Genomic DNA, 19,290 nt, shown 5'->3' on the forward strand with positions numbered 1-19,290 from the left:
ATCAGTCACATATGATGTAATGTCTCTGGAGGATATAATAGTACTGGAGTGTTATAAGAGGAGCGGCTGATATCAGTCACACATGATGTAATGTCTCTGGAGGATATAGTAGTACTGGAGTGATGTAAGAGGAGCGGCTGATATCAGTCACATATGATGTAATGTCTCTGGAGGATATAATAGTGCTGGAGTGTTATAAGAGGAGCGGCTGATATCAGTCACATATAATGTAATGTCTCTGGAGGATATAATAGTGCTGGAGTGATGTAAGAGGAGCGGCTGATATCAGTCACATATGATGTAATGTCTCTGGAGGATATAATAGTGCTGGAGTGATGTAAGAGGAGCGGCTGATATCAGTCACATATGATGTAATGTCTCTGGAGGATATAATAGTGCTGGAGTGTTATAAGAGGAGCGGCTGATATCAGTCACATATGATGTAATGTCTCTGGAGGATATAATAGTGCTGGAGTGATATGAGAGGAGCTGCTGATATCAGTCACATATGATGTAATGTCTCTGGAGGATATAATAGTACTGGAGTGATATAAGAGGAGCGGCTGATATCAGTCACATATGATGTAATGTCTCTGGGGGATATAATAGTACTGGAGTGTTATAAGAAGGGCGGCTGATATCAGTCACACATATGATGTAATGTCTCTGGAGGATATAATAGTGCTGGAGTGATATAAGAGGAGCGGCTGATATCAGTCACACATGATGTAATGTCTCTGGAGGATATAATAGTGCTGGAGTGATATAAGAGGAGCGGCTGATATCAGTCACATATGATGTAATGTCTCTGGGGGATATAATAGTACTGGAGTGTTATAAGAAGAGCGGCTGATATCAGTCACACATATGATGTAATGTCTCTGGGGGATATAATAGTACTGGAGTGTTATAAGAGGAGCGGCTGATATCAGTCACATATATGATGTAATGTCTCTGGGGGATATAATAGTACTGGAGTGTTATAAGAAGGGCGGCTGATATCAGTCACACATATGATGTAATGTCTCTGGAGGATATAATAGTGCTGGAGTGATATAAGAGGAGCGGCTGATATCAGTCACACATGATGTAATGTCTCTGGAGGATATAATAGTGCTGGAGTGATATAAGAGGAGCGGCTGATATCAGTCACATATAATGTAATGTCTGGAGGATATAATAGTGCTGGAGTGATATAAGAGGAGCGTCTGATATCAGTCACACATATGATGTAATGTCTCTGGAGGATATAATAGTACTGGAGTGATATAAGAGGAGCGGCTGATATCAGTCACATATGATGTAATGTCTCTGGAGGATATAATAGTGCTGGAGTGATATAAGAGGAGCGGCTGATATCAGTCACACATGATGTAATGTCTCTGGAGGATATAATAGTGCTGGAGTGATATAAGAGGAGCGGCTGATATCAGTCACATATGATGTAATGTCTCTGGAGGATATAATAGTGCTGGAGTGTTATAAGAGCAGCGGCTGATATCAGTCACACATGATGTAATGTCTCTGGAGGATATAATAGTACTGGAGTGATATAAGAGGAGCGGCTGATATCAGTCACATATATGATGTAATGTCTCTGGAGGATATAATAGTACTGGAGTGATATAAGAGGAGCGGCTGATATCAGTCACACATATGATGTAATGTCTCTGGAGGATATAATAGTACTGGAGTGATATAAGAGGAGCGGCTGATATCAGTCACACATATGATGTAATGTCTCTGGAGGATATAATAGTACTGGAGTGTTATAAGAGGAGCGGCTGATATCAGTCACATATGATGTAATGTCTGGAGGATATAATAGTACTGGAGTGATATAAGAGGAGCGGCTAATATCAGTCACACATATGATGTAATGTCTCTGGAGGATATAATAGTACTGGAGTGATATAAGAGGAGCGGCTGATATCAGTCACATATGATGTAATGTCTCTGGAGGATAGAATAGTGCTGGAGTGATATAAGAGGAGCGGCTGATATCAGTCACACATATGATGTAATGTCTCTGGAGGATATATTAGTGCTGGAGTGATATAAGAGGAGCGGCTGATATCAGTCACATATGATGTAATGTCTCTGGAGGATATAATAGTACTGGAGTGATATAAGAGGAGCGGCTGATATCAGTCACACATATGATGTAATGTCTCTGGAGGATATAATAGTACTGGAGTGATATAAGAGGAGCGGCTGATATCCATGTCACATATGATGTAATGTCTGGAGGATATAATAGTGCTGGAGTGATATAAGAGGATCGGCTGATATCCATGTCACATATGATGTAATGTCTGGAGGATATAATAGTACTGGAGTGATATAAGAGGAGCGGCTGATATCAGTCACACATATGATGTAATGTCTGGAGGATATAATAGTACTGGAGTGATATAAGAGGAGCGGCTGATATCAGTCACATATATGATGTAATGTCTGGAGGATATAATAGTACTGGAGTGATATAAGAGGAGCTGCTGATATCAGTCACATATGATGTAATGTCTCTGGAGGATATAATAGTGCTGGAGTGTTATAAGAGGAGCGGCTGATATCAGTCACATATATGATGTAATGTCTGGAGGATATAATAGTGCTGGAGTGATATAAGAGGAGCGGCTGATATCAGTCACACATATGATGTAATGTCTCTGGAGGATATAATCGTGCTGGAGTGATATAGGAGGAGCGGCTGATATCAGTCACATATGATGTAATGTCTGGAGGATATAATAGTGCTGGAGTGATATAAGAGGAGCGGCTGATATCAGTCACACATATGATGTAATGTCTCTGGAGGATATAATAGTGCTGGAGTGGTATAAGAGGAGCGGCTGATATCAGTCACATATGATGTAATGTCTCTGGAGGATATAATAGTGCTGGAGTGTTATAAGAGGAGCGGCTGATATCAGTCACACATATGATGTAATGTCTCTGGAGGATATAATAGTGCTGGAGTGTTATAAGAGGAGCGGCTGATATCAGTCACACATGATGTAATGTCTCTGGAGGATATAATAGTACTGGAGTGATATAAGAGGAGCGGCTGATATCAGTTACACATATGATGTAATGTCTCTGGAGGATATAATAGTATTGGAGTGATATAAGAGGAGCGGCTGATATCAGTCACATATGATGTAATGTCTCTGGAGGATATAATAGTACTGGAGTGATATAAGAGGAGCGGCTGATATCAGTCACATATGATGTAATGTCTCTGGAGGATATAATAGTACTGGAGTGATATAAGAGGAGCGGCTGATATTAGTCACATATGATGTAATGTCTCTGGAGGATATAATAGTGCTGGAGTGATATAAGAGGAGCGGCTGATATCAGTCACACATATGATGTAATGTCTGGAGGATATAATAGTACTGGAGTGATATAAGAGGAGCGGCTGATATCAGTCACACATATGATGTAATGTCTGGAGGATATAATAGTACTGGAGTGATATAAGAGGAGCGGCTGATATCAGTCACATATGATGTTATGTCTCTGGAGGATATAATAGTACTGGAGCGTTATAAGAGGAGCGGCTGATATCAGTCACATATGATGTAATGTCTCTGGAGGATATAATAGTGCTGGAGTGTTATAAGAGGAGCGGCTGATATCAGTCACATATGATGTAATGTCTCTGGAGGATATAATAGTACTGGAGTGATATAAGAGGAGCGGCTGATATCAGTCACATATGATGTAATGTCTCTGGAGGATATAATAGTGCTGGAGTGATATAAGAGGAGCGGCTGATATCAGTCACATATGATGTAATGTCTCTGGAGGATATAATAGTGCTGGAGTGTTATAAGAGGAGCGGCTGATATCAGTCACACATATGATGTAATGTCTCTGGAGGATATAATAGTACTGGAGTGATATAAGAGGAGCGGCTGATATCAGTCACACATATGATGTAATGTCTCTGGAGGATATAATCGTACTGGAGTGTTATAAGAGGAGCGGCTGATATCAGTCACATATGATGTAATGTCTCTGGAGGATATAATAGTGCTGGAGTGATATAAGAGGAGCGGCTGATATCAGTCACACATATGATGTAATGTCTCTGGAGGATATAATAGTGCTGGAGTGATATAAGAGGAGCGGCTGAGATCAGTCACATATGATGTAATGTCTCTGGAGGATATAATAGTGCTGGAGTGATATAAGAGGAGCGGCTGAGATCAGTCACACATGATGTAATGTCTCTGGAGGATATAATAGTACTGGAGTGATATAAGAGGAGCGGCTGATATCAGTCACATATAATGTAATGTCTCTGGAGGATATAATAGTACTGGAGTGATATAAGAGGAGCGGCTGATATCAGTCACACATATGATGTAATGTCTGGAGGATATAATAGTGCTGGAGTGTTATAAGAGGAGCGGCTGATATCAGTCACATATGATGTAATGTCTCTGGAGGATATAATAGTACTGGAGTGATATAAGAGGAGCGGCTGATATCAGTCACATATGATGTAATGTCTCTGGAGGATATAATAGTGATGGAGTGATATAAGAGAAGCGGCTGATATCAGTCACATATAATGTAATGTCTCTGGGGGATATAATAGTACTGGAGTGATATAAGAGGAGCGGCTGATATCAGTCACACATATGATGTAATGTCTGGAGGATATAATAGTACTGGAGTGATATAAGAGGAGCGGCTGATATCAGTCACACATATGATGTAATGTCTCTGGAGGATATAATAGTACTGGAGTGATATAAGAGGAGCGGCTGATATCAGTCACATATGATGTAATGTCTCTGGAGGATATAATAGTGCTGGAGTGTTATAAGAGGAGCGGCTGATATCAGTCACACATATGATGTAATGTCTCTGGAGGATATAATAGTACTGGAGTGATATAAGAGGAGCGGCTGATATCAGTCACATATGATGTAATGTCTCTGGAGGATATAATAGTGCTGGAGTGATATAAGAGGAGCGGCTAATATCAGTCAAATATAATGTAATGTCTCTGGAGGATATAATAGTGCTGGAGTGATATAAGAGGAGCGGCTGATATCAGTCACACATATGATGTAATGTCTCTGGAGGATATAATAGTACTGGAGTGATATAAGAGGAGCGGCTGATATCAGTCACACATATAATGTAATGTCTCTGGAGGATATAATAGTGCTGGAGTGATATGAGAGGAGCTGCTGATATCAGTCACACATATGATGTAATGTCTCTGGAGGATATAATAGTACTGGAGTGTTATAAGAGGAGCGGCTGATATCAGTCACATATATGATGTAATGTCTCTGGAGGATATAATAGTACTGGAGTGATATAAGAGGAGCGGCTGATATCAGTCACATATGATGTAATGTCTCTGGAGGATATAATAGTGCTGGAGTGATATAAGAGGAGCGGCTGATATCAGTCACATATGATGTAATGTCTCTGGGGGATATAATAGTACTGGAGTGTTATAAGAAGAGCGGCTGATATCAGTCACACATATGATGTAATGTCTCTGGGGGATATAATAGTGCTGGAGTGATATGAGAGGAGCGGCTGATATCAGTCACACATATGATGTAATGTCTCTGGAGGATATAATAGTACTGGAGTGCTATAAGAGGAGCGGCTGATATCAGTCACACATATGATGTAATGTCTCTGGAGGATATAATAGTACTGGAGTGTTATAAGAGGAGCGGCTGATATCAGTCACATATATGATGTAATGTCTGGAGGATATAATAGTGCTGGAGTGATATAAGAGGAGCGGCTGATATCAGTCACACATGATGTAATGTCTCTGGAGGATATAATAGTGCTGGAGTGATATAAGAGGAGCGGCTGATATCAGTCACATATGATGTAATGTCTGGAGGATATAATAGTACTGGAGTGATATAAGAGGAGCGGCTGATATCAGTCACACATATGATGTAATGTCTCTGGAGGATATAATAGTACTGGAGTGATATAAGAGGAGCGGCTGATATCAGTCACACATATGATGTAATGTCTCTGGAGGATATAATAGTACTGGAGTGATATAAGAGGAGCGGCTGATATCAGTCACATATGATGTAATGTCTCTGGAGGATATAATAGTGCTGGAGTGATATAAGAGGAGCGGCTAATATCAGTCACATATATGATGTAATGTCTCTGGGGGATATAATAGTACTGGAGTGTTATAAGAAGGGCGGCTGATATCAGTCACACATATGATGTAATGTCTCTGGAGGATATAATAGTGCTGGAGTGATATAAGAGGAGCGGCTGATATCAGTCACACATGATGTAATGTCTCTGGAGGATATAATAGTGCTGGAGTGATATGAGAGGAGCTGCTGATATCAGTCACATATGATGTAATGTCTGGAGGATATAATAGTACTGGAGTGATATAAGAGGAGCGGCTGATATCAGTCACATATGATGTAATGTCTCTGGAGGATATAATAGTGCTGGAGTGTTATAAGAAGAGCGGCTGATATCAGTCACACATATGATGTAATGTCTCTGGAGGATATAATAGTGCTGGAGTGATATAAGAGGAGCGGCTGATATCAGTCACACATGATGTAATGTCTCTGGAGGATATAATAGTGCTGGAGGGATATAAGAGGAGCGGCTGATATCAGTCACACATATGATGTAATGTCTCTGGAGGATATAATAGTGCTGGAGTGATATAAGAGGAGCGGCTGATATCAGTCACATATGATGTAATGTCTCTGGAGGATATAATAGTGCTGGAGGGATATAAGAGGAGCGGCTGATATCAGTCACACATATGATGTAATGTCTCTGGAGGATATAATAGTGCTGGAGTGATATAAGAGGAGCGGCTGATATCAGTCACACATATGATGTAATGTCTCTGGAGGATATAATAGTACTGGAGTGATATAAGAGGAGCGGCTGATATCAGTCACACATATGATGTAATGTCTCTGGAGGATATAATAGTACTGGAGTGATATAAGAGGAGCGGCTGATATCAGTCACATATATGATGTAATGTCTCTGGAGGATATAATAGTGCTGGAGTGATATAAGAGGAGCGGCTGATATCAGTCACACGTATGATATAATGTCTCTGGAGGATATAATAGTGCTGGAGTGATATAAGAGGAGCGGCTGATATCAGTCACACATATGATGTAATGTCTCTGGAGGATATAATAGTACTGGAGTGATATAAGAGGAGCGGCTGATATCAGTCACACATGATGTAATGTCTCTGGAGGATATAATAGTGCTGGAGTGTTATAAGAGGAGCGGCTGATATCAGTCACACATATGATGTAATGTCTCTGGAGGATATAATAGTACTGGAGTGATATAAGAGGAGCGGCTGATATCAGTCACACATATGATGTAATGTCTCTGGAGGATATAATAGTACTGGAGTGATATAAGAGGAGCGGCTGATATCAGTCACATATGATGTAATGTCTGGAGGATATAATAGTACTGGAGTGATATAAGAGGAGCGGCTGATATCAGTCACACATATGATGTAATGTCTCTGGAGGATATAATAGTACTGGAGTGATATAAGAGGAGCGGCTGATATCAGTCACACATGATGTAATGTCTCTGGAGGATATAATAGTGCTGGAGTGATATAAGAGGAGCGGCTGATATCAGTGATATGATTGGTGGATGAGGAGGAGAATAAGTAGTGATGACATGAGTATATGTAGATGAGGAGGATGACTGGTAGATGAGGGGGATGATGACTGGTAGATGAGGGGGATGATGACTGGTGGATGAGGGAGATGATGATTGGTAGATGATGGGGATGAGGAGGAGGATGATGACTGGTAGATGAGGGGGATGATGACTGGTAGATGAGGGGGATGATGACTGGTAGATGATGGGGATGATGAATGGGGGATGAGGAGGATGATTGGTGGATGAGGAGGATGATGATGAGGAGGATGATGACTGGTGGATGATGGGGGATGAGGATGATGACTGGTAGATGATGGAGGATGACTGGTAGATGAGGGGGATGATGACTGGTAGATAATGGGGGATGAGGAGGATGATTGGTAGATGATGGGGGATGAGGAGGATGATGACTGGTAGGTGATGGGGGTTGAGGGGGATGATGACTGGTGGATGAGGAGGATGATGACTGGTAGATAATGGGGAATGAGGAGGATAATGGATGATGACTGGTAGGTGATGGGGGATGAGGGGGATGATGACTGGTAGATGATGTGGATGATGGGGGATGAGGAGGATGATGGGGATGAGGATGATGACTGGTAGATGATGGGGGATGATGGGATATGACTGGTAGATGGGTCATGAGGAGGATGATTGGTAGATGATGGGGGATGAGGAGGATGATGACTGGGGGATGAGGAGGACGATGACTGTTGGATGATGGGGATGAGGAGGGTGATGACTGGTAGATGATGTGGATGATGGATGATTGGTAGATGATGGGGGATGAGGGGGATGATGACTGGTGGATGATGATGAGGAGGATGATTGGTGGATGATGATCACTGGTAGATGATGGGGGGTGAGGAGGATGATGGATGATTGGTAGATGATGGGGGATGAGGAGGATGATGACTGGTACATGAGGGGGATGATGACTGGTAGATGGGGATGAGGTGGATGATGACTGGTGGATGATGGGGATGAGGAGGGTGCTGACTGGTAGATGATGGTGGATGAGGTGGATGATGACTGGTAGATGATGGGGGATGAGGAGGATGATGACTGGTGGATGATGGAGATGAGGAGGAGGATGATGACTGGTGGATGATGGAGATGAGGAGGATGATGGATGATGACTGGTAGATGAGGGGGATGATGACTGGTAGATGAGGGGGATGATGAGGAGGATGATGTCTGGTAGGTGATGGGGGATGAGGGGGATGATTGGTAGATGATGGGGGATGAGGAGGATGATTGGTAGATGATGGGGGATGAGGAGGATGATGACTGGTAGATGATGGGGATGAGGAGGATGATCACTGGTAGATAATGGGGAATGAGGAGGATAATGGATGATGACTGGTAGGTGATGGGGGATGATGATTGGTGGATGATGGGGGATGAGGATGATTGGTAGATGATGGGGGATGAGGAGGATGATGACTGGTATATGATGGGAGATGAGGAGGATGATGACTGGTAGATGATGGAGGATGATGACTGGTGGATGATGGATGATGACTGGTAGATGGGTCATGAGGAGGATGATTGGTAGATGATGGGGGATGAGGAGGATGATGACTTGTGGATGATGGGGGATGAGGAGGACGATGACTGTTGGATGATGTGGGATGAGGAGGATGATTACTGGTAGATGATGGGGATGAGGAGGGTGATGACTGGTAGATGATGGGGGATGAGGGGGATGACTGATGGATGATGACTGGTAGATGATGGGGGATAAGGAGGATGATGATGACTGGTAGATGAGGGAGGATGATGACTGGTGGATGATGGGGGATGAGGAGGATGATTGGTAGATGATGGGGGTTGAGGAGGATGATGACTGGTCGATGGGAGATGAGGAGGATGATGACTGGTAGATGATGGAGGATGATGACTGGTAGATAATGGGTGATGAGGAGGATGATGGATGAAGACTTGTAGGTGATAGGGGATGATGACTGGTAGTTGATGGGGATGAGGAGGATGATAACTGGTAGATGATGGGGATGATTGGTAGATGATTGGGGATGAGGAGGATGATAACTGGTAGATGATGGGGATGATTGGTAGATGATGGGGGATGAGGAGGATGATATGGGGATGAGGAGGATGATGGATGATGACTGGTAGGTGATGGGGGATGAGGGGGATGATGACTGGTAGATGGGTCATGAGGAGGATGATTGGTAGATGAGGAGGATGATGACTTGTGGATGATGGGGGATGAGGAGGACGATGACTGTTGGATGATGGGGGATGAGGAGGATGATTACTGGTAGATGATGGGGATGAGGAGGGTGATGACTGGTAGATGAGGTGGATGATTGGTAGATGATGGGGGATGAGGGGGATGATGGATGAGGACTGGTAGATGATGGGGGATAAGGAGGATGATGGATGATTGGTAGATGATGGGGGATGTGGAGGATGATGCTTGGTAGATGATGGGGGATGAGGAGGATAATGACTGGTAGATGATGGAGGATGATGACTGGTAGATGATGACTGGTAGATTGTGATGAGGAGGATGATGACTTGTAGATGGGGATGAGGTGGATGATGACTGGTGGATGATGGGGATGAGGAGGGTGATGACTGGTAGATGGTGGATGAGGTGGATGATGGATTATTGGTAGATGATGGGGGATGATGGTTGATGACTGGTAGATGATGGGGTATGAGCAGGATGATTGGTGGATGATGGGGATGAGGAGGATGATGGTTGATGACTGGTAGATGATGGGGTATGAGCAGGATGATTGGTGGATGATGGGGATGAGGAGGATGATGACTGGGGGATGAGAAGGATGATTGGTAGATGATGGGGGGTGAGGAGGAGGAGGATGATGGATGATGACTGGTAGGTGATGGGGGATGATGACTGGTAGGTGATGGGGGATGATGACTGGTAGATGATGGAGGATGATGACTGGTAGATAATGGGGGATGAGGAGCATGATGGATGATGACTGGTAGATGGGTCATGAGGAGGATGATTGGTAGATGATGGGGGATGAGGAGGATGATGACTTGTGGATGATGGGGGATGAGGAGGACGATGACTGTTGGATGATGTGGGATGAGGAGGATGATTACTGGTAGATGATGGGGATGAGGAGGGTGATGACTGGTAGATGATGGGGGATGAGGGGGATGACTGATGGATGATGACTGGTAGATGATGGGGGATAAGGAGGATGATGATGACTGGTAGATGAGGGAGGATGATGACTGGTGGATGATGGGGGATGAGGAGGATGATTGGTAGATGATGGGGGTTGAGGAGGATGATGACTGGTCGATGGGAGATGAGGAGGATGATGACTGGTAGATGATGGAGGATGATGACTGGTAGATAATGGGTGATGAGGAGGATGATGGATGAAGACTTGTAGGTGATAGGGGATGATGACTGGTAGTTGATGGGGATGAGGAGGATGATAACTGGTAGATGATGGGGATGATTGGTAGATGATTGGGGATGAGGAGGATGATAACTGGTAGATGATGGGGATGATTGGTAGATGATGGGGGATGAGGAGGATGATATGGGGATGAGGAGGATGATGGATGATGACTGGTAGGTGATGGGGGATGAGGGGGATGATGACTGGTAGATGGGTCATGAGGAGGATGATTGGTAGATGAGGAGGATGATGACTTGTGGATGATGGGGGATGAGGAGGACGATGACTGGTAGATGATGGGGATGAGGAGGGTGATGACTGGTAGATGAGGTGGATGATTGGTAGATGATGGGGGATGAGGGGGATGATGGATGAGGACTGGTAGATGATGGGGGATAAGGAGGATGATGGATGATTGGTAGATGATGGGGGATGTGGAGGATGATGCTTGGTAGATGATGGGGGATGAGGAGGATAATGACTGGTAGATGATGGAGGATGATGACTGGTAGATGATGACTGGTAGATGGTGATGAGGAGGATGATGACTTGTAGATGGGGATGAGGTGGATGATGGATTATTGGTAGATGATGGGGGATGATGGTTGATGACTGGTAGATGATGGGGTATGAGCAGGATGATTGGTGGATGATGGGGATGAGGAGGATGATGACTGGGGGATGAGAAGGATGATTGGTAGATGATGGGGGGTGAGGAGGAGGATGATGGATGATGACTGGTAGGTGATGGGGGATGATGACTGGTAGGTGATGGGGGATGATGACTGGTAGATGATGGAGGATGATGACTGGTAGATAATGGGGGATGAGGAGCATGATGGATGATGACTGGTAGGTGATGGGGGATGAGGGGGATGATGACTTGTGGATGATGGGGGATGAGGAGGACGATGACTGTTGGATGATGTGGGATGAGGAGGATGATTACTGGTAGATGATGGGGATGAGGAGGGTGATGACTGGTAGATGATGGGGGATGAGTGGGATGACTGGTGGATGATGAGGAGGATGACTGGTGGATGATGACTGGTAGATGATGGGGGATAAGGAGGATGATGGATGATTGGTAGATGATGGGGGATGAGGAGGATGATGACTGGTAGATGGGGATGAGGTGGATGATGACTGGTGGACGATGGGGATGAGGAGGGTGATGACTGGTGGATGATGGATGATGACTGGTAGATGATGGGGGATGAGGAGGAAGATAACTGGGGGATGAGGTGGATGACTGATAGATGATGGGGGATGCGGAGGAGGATGTCTGGTAGATGGGGGATGAGGAGGATGATGACTCGGGGATGAGGTGGATGATGATTGGGGGATGAGGAGGATGATGACTGGTAGATGATGGGGATGAGGAGGATGATGACTGGAGGATGTTGACTGGTGGATGATGGGGATGAGGAGGATGATGACTGGTAGATGATGGGGGATGAGGAGGATGATGGAGGATGATGACTGGTGGATGATGGGGATGAGTAGGATGATGACTGGCAGATGATGACTGGTGGATGAGGAGGATGATGACTGGTGGATGAGGAGGATGATGACTGGTGGATGAGGAGGATGATGATGACTGGTAGATGATGGGGGATGAGGAGGATGATGGATGATTGGTAGATGATGGGGGATGAGGAGGATGATGGATGATTGGTAGATGATGGGGGATGAGGAGGATGATGGATGATTGGTGGATGATGGGGATGAGGAGGATGATGACTGGCAGATGATGGGGATGAGGAGGATGATGACTGGCAGATGATGGGGATGATGGGGATGAGGGGGATGATGACTGGTAGATGATGGGGATGATGACTGGTAGATGATGGAGGATGATGACTGGTGGATGATGGAGGATGATGAGGTGGATGATTACTGGTAGATGATGACTGGTGGATGATGGGGGATGAGGAGGATGATGACTGGCGGATGATGACTGGCAGATGATGGGGGATGATGACTGGTAGATGATGGGGGATGAGGTGGATGATGACTAGTGGATGATGGGGGATGAGGAGGATGACGGATGATGACTGGTGGATGATGAGGAGGAGGATGACTGGCAGATGATGGGGATGAGGGGGAGGATGATGACTGGTAGATGATGGAGGATGATTGGTGGATGATGGGGATGAGGAGGATGATGACTGGTGGATGATGGAGGATGATGACTGGGGGATGATTGGTGGATGAGGAGGATGATGACTGGGGGATGATTGGTGGATGAGGAGGATGATGACTGGTAGATGATGGGGGATGAGGAGGATGATGACTGGCAGATGATGATGAGGAGGATGATGACTGGTAGATGATGATGATGACTGGTAGATGATGGAGGATGATGACTGGAGGATGATGACTGGTGGATGATGGGGATGAGGAGGATGATGACTGGTAGATGATGGGGGATGATGGAGGATGATGACTGGTAGATGATGGGGATGATGGAGGATGATGACTGGTGGATGAGGAGGATGATGACTGGTGGATGAGGAGGATGATGACTGGTGGATGAGGAGGATGATGACTGGTGGATGAGGAGGATGATGACTGGTGGATGAGGAGGATGATGACTGGTGGATGAGGAGGATGATGACTGCGGGATGATTGGTGGATGATGACTGGTGGATGATGACTGGTAGATGATGATGTGAGATCTGTCACAGCCTCCTGAATATAATTCGCACTTCGCCTCCCTCCGGGGCTTTATATTGTACTTCTGAGATTACGTTGCAGGTTTTCCTGACCGTGGTTGACGTTTTGCGCTTCTTGTAGCCTCGTGATTGGACGGCGGGTTTTCTTCGCTTTTTGTAAGATCTGAGTCTTTCATCTCCCGTTACCATTAAGCCTAATAAAGACTTTGCTCGTTGCATGATACTGTGATGGGTTAATCTGTGAAGGGAGTCTTTTTTTTGCGCCGTCTCAGCCATGGATGGCGCTGCGTTTAATAACCGTTCTCCATTATCGTGTAATTAGGACTCCTGTAACGAAGGACGAGGACGAGGCAGAAATACAGAACGTTTCTCTAATGAACCGGAAAATGTTCTTCTTGTTCGGAGTCGCTGAATAGTCATTCAATTCTCGGGAGAATCGGCGCGACGGTTCCACGAGCTTCATCCATTACAATTAACATTTCATCTTCTATTTTTATCAACCGCTGATTAAAAGTCATTCTGTTTGACCAAATTGATAAGAATCCGTACACAGGGGCAGCAGTTGTGGAGTAGAAGCCCCATCATTGTCTGCCGCTAGTTACTTGTAGGGGAAACCAGTACAACAAGTATGTCACCCCCTCAGAGTCCCTCACTATGGGGGAGACTGGTCACCCCTCACTACACCCGGGAATGATGGGTAATAAATTAAGGTTAGGAAAAGGCACCAGTCCATCCCATTATCCAGAGCAAGGAAGACCACCCCTATCAGGCAAGAGACTATTGACTAACTTACAGTAGAGGCTCCATAGTGTGACTGCTCTTACAGTAGAGGGTCCATAGTGTGACTGCTCTTACAGTAGAGGTTCCATAGTGTGACTGCTCTTACAGTAGAGGCTCCATAGTGTGACTGCTCTTACAGTAGAGGGTCCATAGTGTGACTGCTCTTACAGTAGAGGTTCCATAGTGTGACTGATCTTACAGTAGAGGTTCCATAGTGTGACTGCTCTTACAGTAGAGGCTCCATAGTGTGACTGCTCTTACAGTAGAGGCTCCATAGTGTGACTGCTCTTACAGTAGAGGCTCCATAGTGTGACTGATCTTACAGTAGAGGCTCCATAGTGTGACTGATCTTACAGTAGAGGTTCCATAGTGTGACTGATCTTACAGTAGAGGCTCCATAGTGTGACTGATCTTACAGTAGAGGTTCCATAGTGTGACTGCTCTTACAGTAGAGGTTCCATAGTGTGACCGCTCTTACAGTAGAGGTTCCATAGTGTGACTGCTCTTACAGTAGAGGCTCCATAGTGTCACTTCTCTTACAGTAGAGGTTCCATAGTGTGACTGATCTTACAGTAGAGGCTCCATAGTGTCACTGCTCTTACAGTAGAGGTTCCATAGTGTGACTGATCTTACAGTAGAGGTTCCATAGTGTCACTGCTCTTACAGTAGAGGTTCCATAGTGTGACTGATCTTACAGTAGAGGCTCCATAGTGTGACTGCTCTTACAGTAGAGATTCCATAGTGTGACTGCTCTTACAGTAGAGGCTCCATAGTGTGACTGCTCTTACAGTAGAGGCTCCATAGTGTGACCGCTCTTACAGTAGAGGTTCCATAGTGTGACCGCTCTTACAGTAGAGGTTCCATAGTGTGACTGCTCTTACAGTAGAGGTTCCATAGTGTGACTGCTCTTACAGTAGAGGCTCCATAGTGTGACTGATCTTACAGTAGAGGCTCCATAGTGTGACTGCTCTTACAGTAGAGGCTCCATAGTGTGACCGATCTTACAGTAGAGGTTCCATAGTGTGACTGCTCTTACAGTAGAGGCTCCATAGTGTGACTGCTCTTACAGTAGAGGTTCCATAGTGTGACTGATCTTACAGTAGAGGTTCCATAGTGTGACTGCTCTTACAGTAGAGGTTCCATAGTGTGACCGCTCTTACAGTAGAGGTTCCATAGTGTGACTGATCTTACAGTAGAGGCTCCATAGTGTGACTGATCTTACAGTAGAGGTTCCATAGTGTGACTGATCTTACAGTAGAGCCTCCATAGTGTGACCGCTCTTACAGTAGAGGTTCCATAGTGTGACTGATCTTACAGTAGAGGCTCCATAGTGTGACCGCTCTTACAGTAGAGGCTCCATAGTGTGACTGCTCTTACAGTAGAGGCTCCATAGTGTGACTGATCTTACAGTAGAGGTTCCACAGTGTGACTGCTCTTACAGTAGAGGTTCCATAGTGTGACCGCTCTTACAGTAGAGGCTCCATAGTGTGACTGCTCTTACAGTAGAGGCTCCATAGTGTGACCGATCTTACAGTAGAGGCTCCATAGTGTGACTGCTCTTACAGTAGAGGCTCCATAGTGTGACTGCTCTTACAGTAGAGGCTCCATAGTGTGACTGCTCTTACAGTAGAGGCTCCATTGTGTGACTGCTCTTACAGCAGAGGTTCCATAGTGTGACTGATCTTACAGTAGAGGCTCCATAGTGTGACTGATCTTACAGTAGAGGTTCCATAGTGTGACTGATCTTACAGTATAGGCTCCATAGTGTGACTGCTCTTACAGTAGAGGTTCCATAGTGTGACTGATCTTACAGTAGAGGTTCCATAGTGTGACTGCTCTTACAGTAGAGGTTCCATAGTGTGACTGCTCTTACAGTAGAGGTTCCATAGTGTGACTGCTCTTACAGTAGAGGTTCCATAGTGTGACTGATCTTACAGTAGAGGTTCCATAGTGTGACTGATCTTACACTAGAGGTTCCATAGTGTGACTGCTCTTACAGTAGAGGTTCCATAGTGTGACTGCTCTTACAGTAGAGCCTCCATAGTGTGACTGCTCTTACAGTAGAGGTTCCATAGTGTGACTGATCTTACAGTAGAGGTTCCATAGTGTGAGCGCTCTTACAGTAGAGGTTCCATAGTGTGACCGATCTTACAGTAGAGGTTCCATAGTGTGACCGATCTTACAGTAGAGGTTCCATAGTGTGACTGATCTTACAGTAGAGGTTCCATAGTGTGACTGCTCTTACAGTAGAGGCTCCATAGTGTGACTGCTCTTACAGTAGAGGCTCCATAGTGTGACTGCTCTTACAGTAGAGGTTCCATAGTGTGACTGCTCTTACAGTAGAGGTTCCATAGTGTGACTGCTCTTACAGTAGAGGTTCCATAGTGTGACTGCTCTTACAGTAGAGGCTCCATAGTGTGACTGATCTTACAGTAGAGGGTCCATAGTGTGACCGCTCTTACAGTAGAGGTTCCATAGTGTGACCGCTCTTACAGTAGAGGTTCCATAGTGTGACCGCTCTTACAGTAGAGGTTCCATAGTGTGACTGATCTTACAGTAGAGGTTCCATAGTGTGACTGCTCTTACAGTAGAGGTTCCATAGTGTGACTGATCTTACAGTAGAGGCTCCATAGTGTGACTGATCTTACAGTAGAGGTTCCATAGTGTGACTGCTCTTACAGTAGAGGCTCCATAGTGTGACTGCTCTTACAGTAGAGCGTTGAATCCTGTAATTCGTGGTGTTTGGTGTCCCCGGGTGGCGGTGGGTTTGGTGTCCCCGGGTGGCGGTGGGTTTGGTGTCCTCCGTGTATTTTATTAGTTGTCCCCGGTCTGGGATGTTAGACGCCTCTTCTCATTGGGTCTCCATATTGGGTTTCAGGAGACATTGACATTTCCATAACGTTTCGATGATGGACTTGGGCTTTATTATATTTCAGGATCTGACTTCATCAAGACGTCCACAGGGAAGGAATCGGTCAATGCTACGTACCCCGTGGCCTTGGTAATGGTGCGGGCGATCCGGGATTTCTACTGGAAAACGGGCATCAAGGTAAATGTTGTCTGTCTCTAGAGTGACCCCGGGGCTTGGGAGGGCTCTGTGGTGAGGGGTCAGTGTTTTATCACCCTGAGGTTGGATTGTCCCGTGTGACTGTAGTTGTGTGGGACGTCTTCTCTGCCACATGTCCAGCTTGAGGTTATGACGTGGCCAGCGCACGCCATGCTCCGTGCCGCCTGTGTGACTGTAGTTGTGTGTCTGCCGCCCCGTGTGACTGCCGCCCTGATACTCCACTATCTGGGCAGATGCTGCCTAATGATTTAATCTCTTCTCCTCCTCGCTGCTCGTGTGCCGTGACGGCCGGCGCATTTCCTACACGTGAGCGGTCGTTGTCTCTCCTGGACGTTGTTACATGGGCGGGCGCCTTTACTTATGCTCATACAATAAATGGAACCTGAGTGTTGTGACCGCTCCGTCTCATCTCCCGTAATGTCCGCTAGGTTGGATTTAAACCTGCCGGAGGGATCCGTAGTGCGAAGGAAGCGCTCGTCTGGCTGTCGCTGATCAAGGAAGAGCTGGGTGATGATTGGCTGACGCCTCACCTGTTCCGTATTGGGGCCAGTACTCTGCTGGGTGACATTGAGAGACAGGTGAGTGTGATCCCTCGTGGGTTGGATGATATATAGAATTAGGGGGGGGGGGGGTGGTGAGTGTGTCAGGATCTCTGGGGTCACTACCTTATGGGTTACCCATTTTCTTACAGACTTGTAATTTCTGTTTCAGATTTATCATCACGTGACTGGACGTTACGCCGCGCACCATGATTTACCGATGGCCTAAGAACCGTAATAATGTAGCGAGCTCTGAAGTTAATTCTCAGGATTCCCCCCCCCCCCCCCCCCCCGTGTCTCCGATGTGTCTGTATGATGAGCAGGTCGGGGGCTGTGGGGTCACAATACTCGACCCTCCGTCACTGCCTCCTGGCGGCTCCACATGCTCTGAAATCCATGTTGTCATTGTTGTCGTCCTCCACTGTTTCCCATGACCCAGTTCCTTTGGGGCTCCACCTTCTACTCAGAGGAGTGACCCCAGAATACGGCGGGAGACATGACCCTTCCGGGGGGGTGCAGACGGAGGAGGCGACTGCTGAGCATGACGGGCTCGCCTGCTGAGCATGACGGGCTCGCCTGCTGAGCATGACGGGCTCGCCTGCTGAACATGACGGGCTCGCCTGCTGAACATGACGGGCTCGCCTGCTGAGCATGACGGGCTCGCCTGCTGAACATGACGGGCTCGCCTGCTGAGCATGACGGGTTCGCCTGCTGAGCATGACGGGTTCGCCTGCTGAGCATGACGGGCTCGCCTGCTGAACATGACGGGCTCGCCTGCTGAACATGACGGGCTCGCCTGCTGAGCATGACGGGTTCGCCTGCTGAGCATGACGGGCTCGCCTGCTGAACATGACGGGCTCGCCTGCTTTCTGTCTGCTAACCATAAAGACTTCTGAATAAATGTCCCGTGTTGTATAGTGTCTGGTGTTAGCAGAGCCGACACCGCGGAGCGCCCTGCTCCCCTATTCACAATGTTTGGTTTCAGTAGAACAATGATCTGGGTCTTGTAGGGTTCCAGTAATGTGCGGATGATGAGACACGGGCGGCCACTCTTCTGTAACCTCATATTAAAGCTACGGTCCTGCTGTGTACGTGAGACCACCAGTCTA

The 19,290-nt window shown here is 46.1% G+C and overlaps 1 protein-coding gene across 2 annotated transcripts in view; it reads left to right on the top strand.

Moving 5' to 3' along the window:
* The window catches only part of DERA (deoxyribose-phosphate aldolase), a 50,543-nt gene extending 31,461 nt beyond the window's left edge, over positions 1-19,082 (top strand). For both annotated transcript variants that reach the window (XM_075848677.1, XM_075848676.1), the window contains exons 7-9: positions 17,512-17,624; positions 18,071-18,220; positions 18,354-19,082. In XM_075848677.1, coding sequence (XP_075704792.1) covers positions 17,512-17,624; positions 18,071-18,220; positions 18,354-18,410 — 320 coding nt within the window. In that variant the 3' untranslated portion in view covers positions 18,411-19,082. The remainder of the gene's footprint in view (positions 1-17,511; positions 17,625-18,070; positions 18,221-18,353) is intronic.
* Positions 19,083-19,290: the final 208 nt, after the last annotated feature.

This window comes from Rhinoderma darwinii, unplaced genomic scaffold, assembly GCF_050947455.1.
Source record: "Rhinoderma darwinii isolate aRhiDar2 unplaced genomic scaffold, aRhiDar2.hap1 Scaffold_4458, whole genome shotgun sequence".
Taxonomy (NCBI): Eukaryota; Metazoa; Chordata; class Amphibia; order Anura; family Rhinodermatidae; genus Rhinoderma; species Rhinoderma darwinii.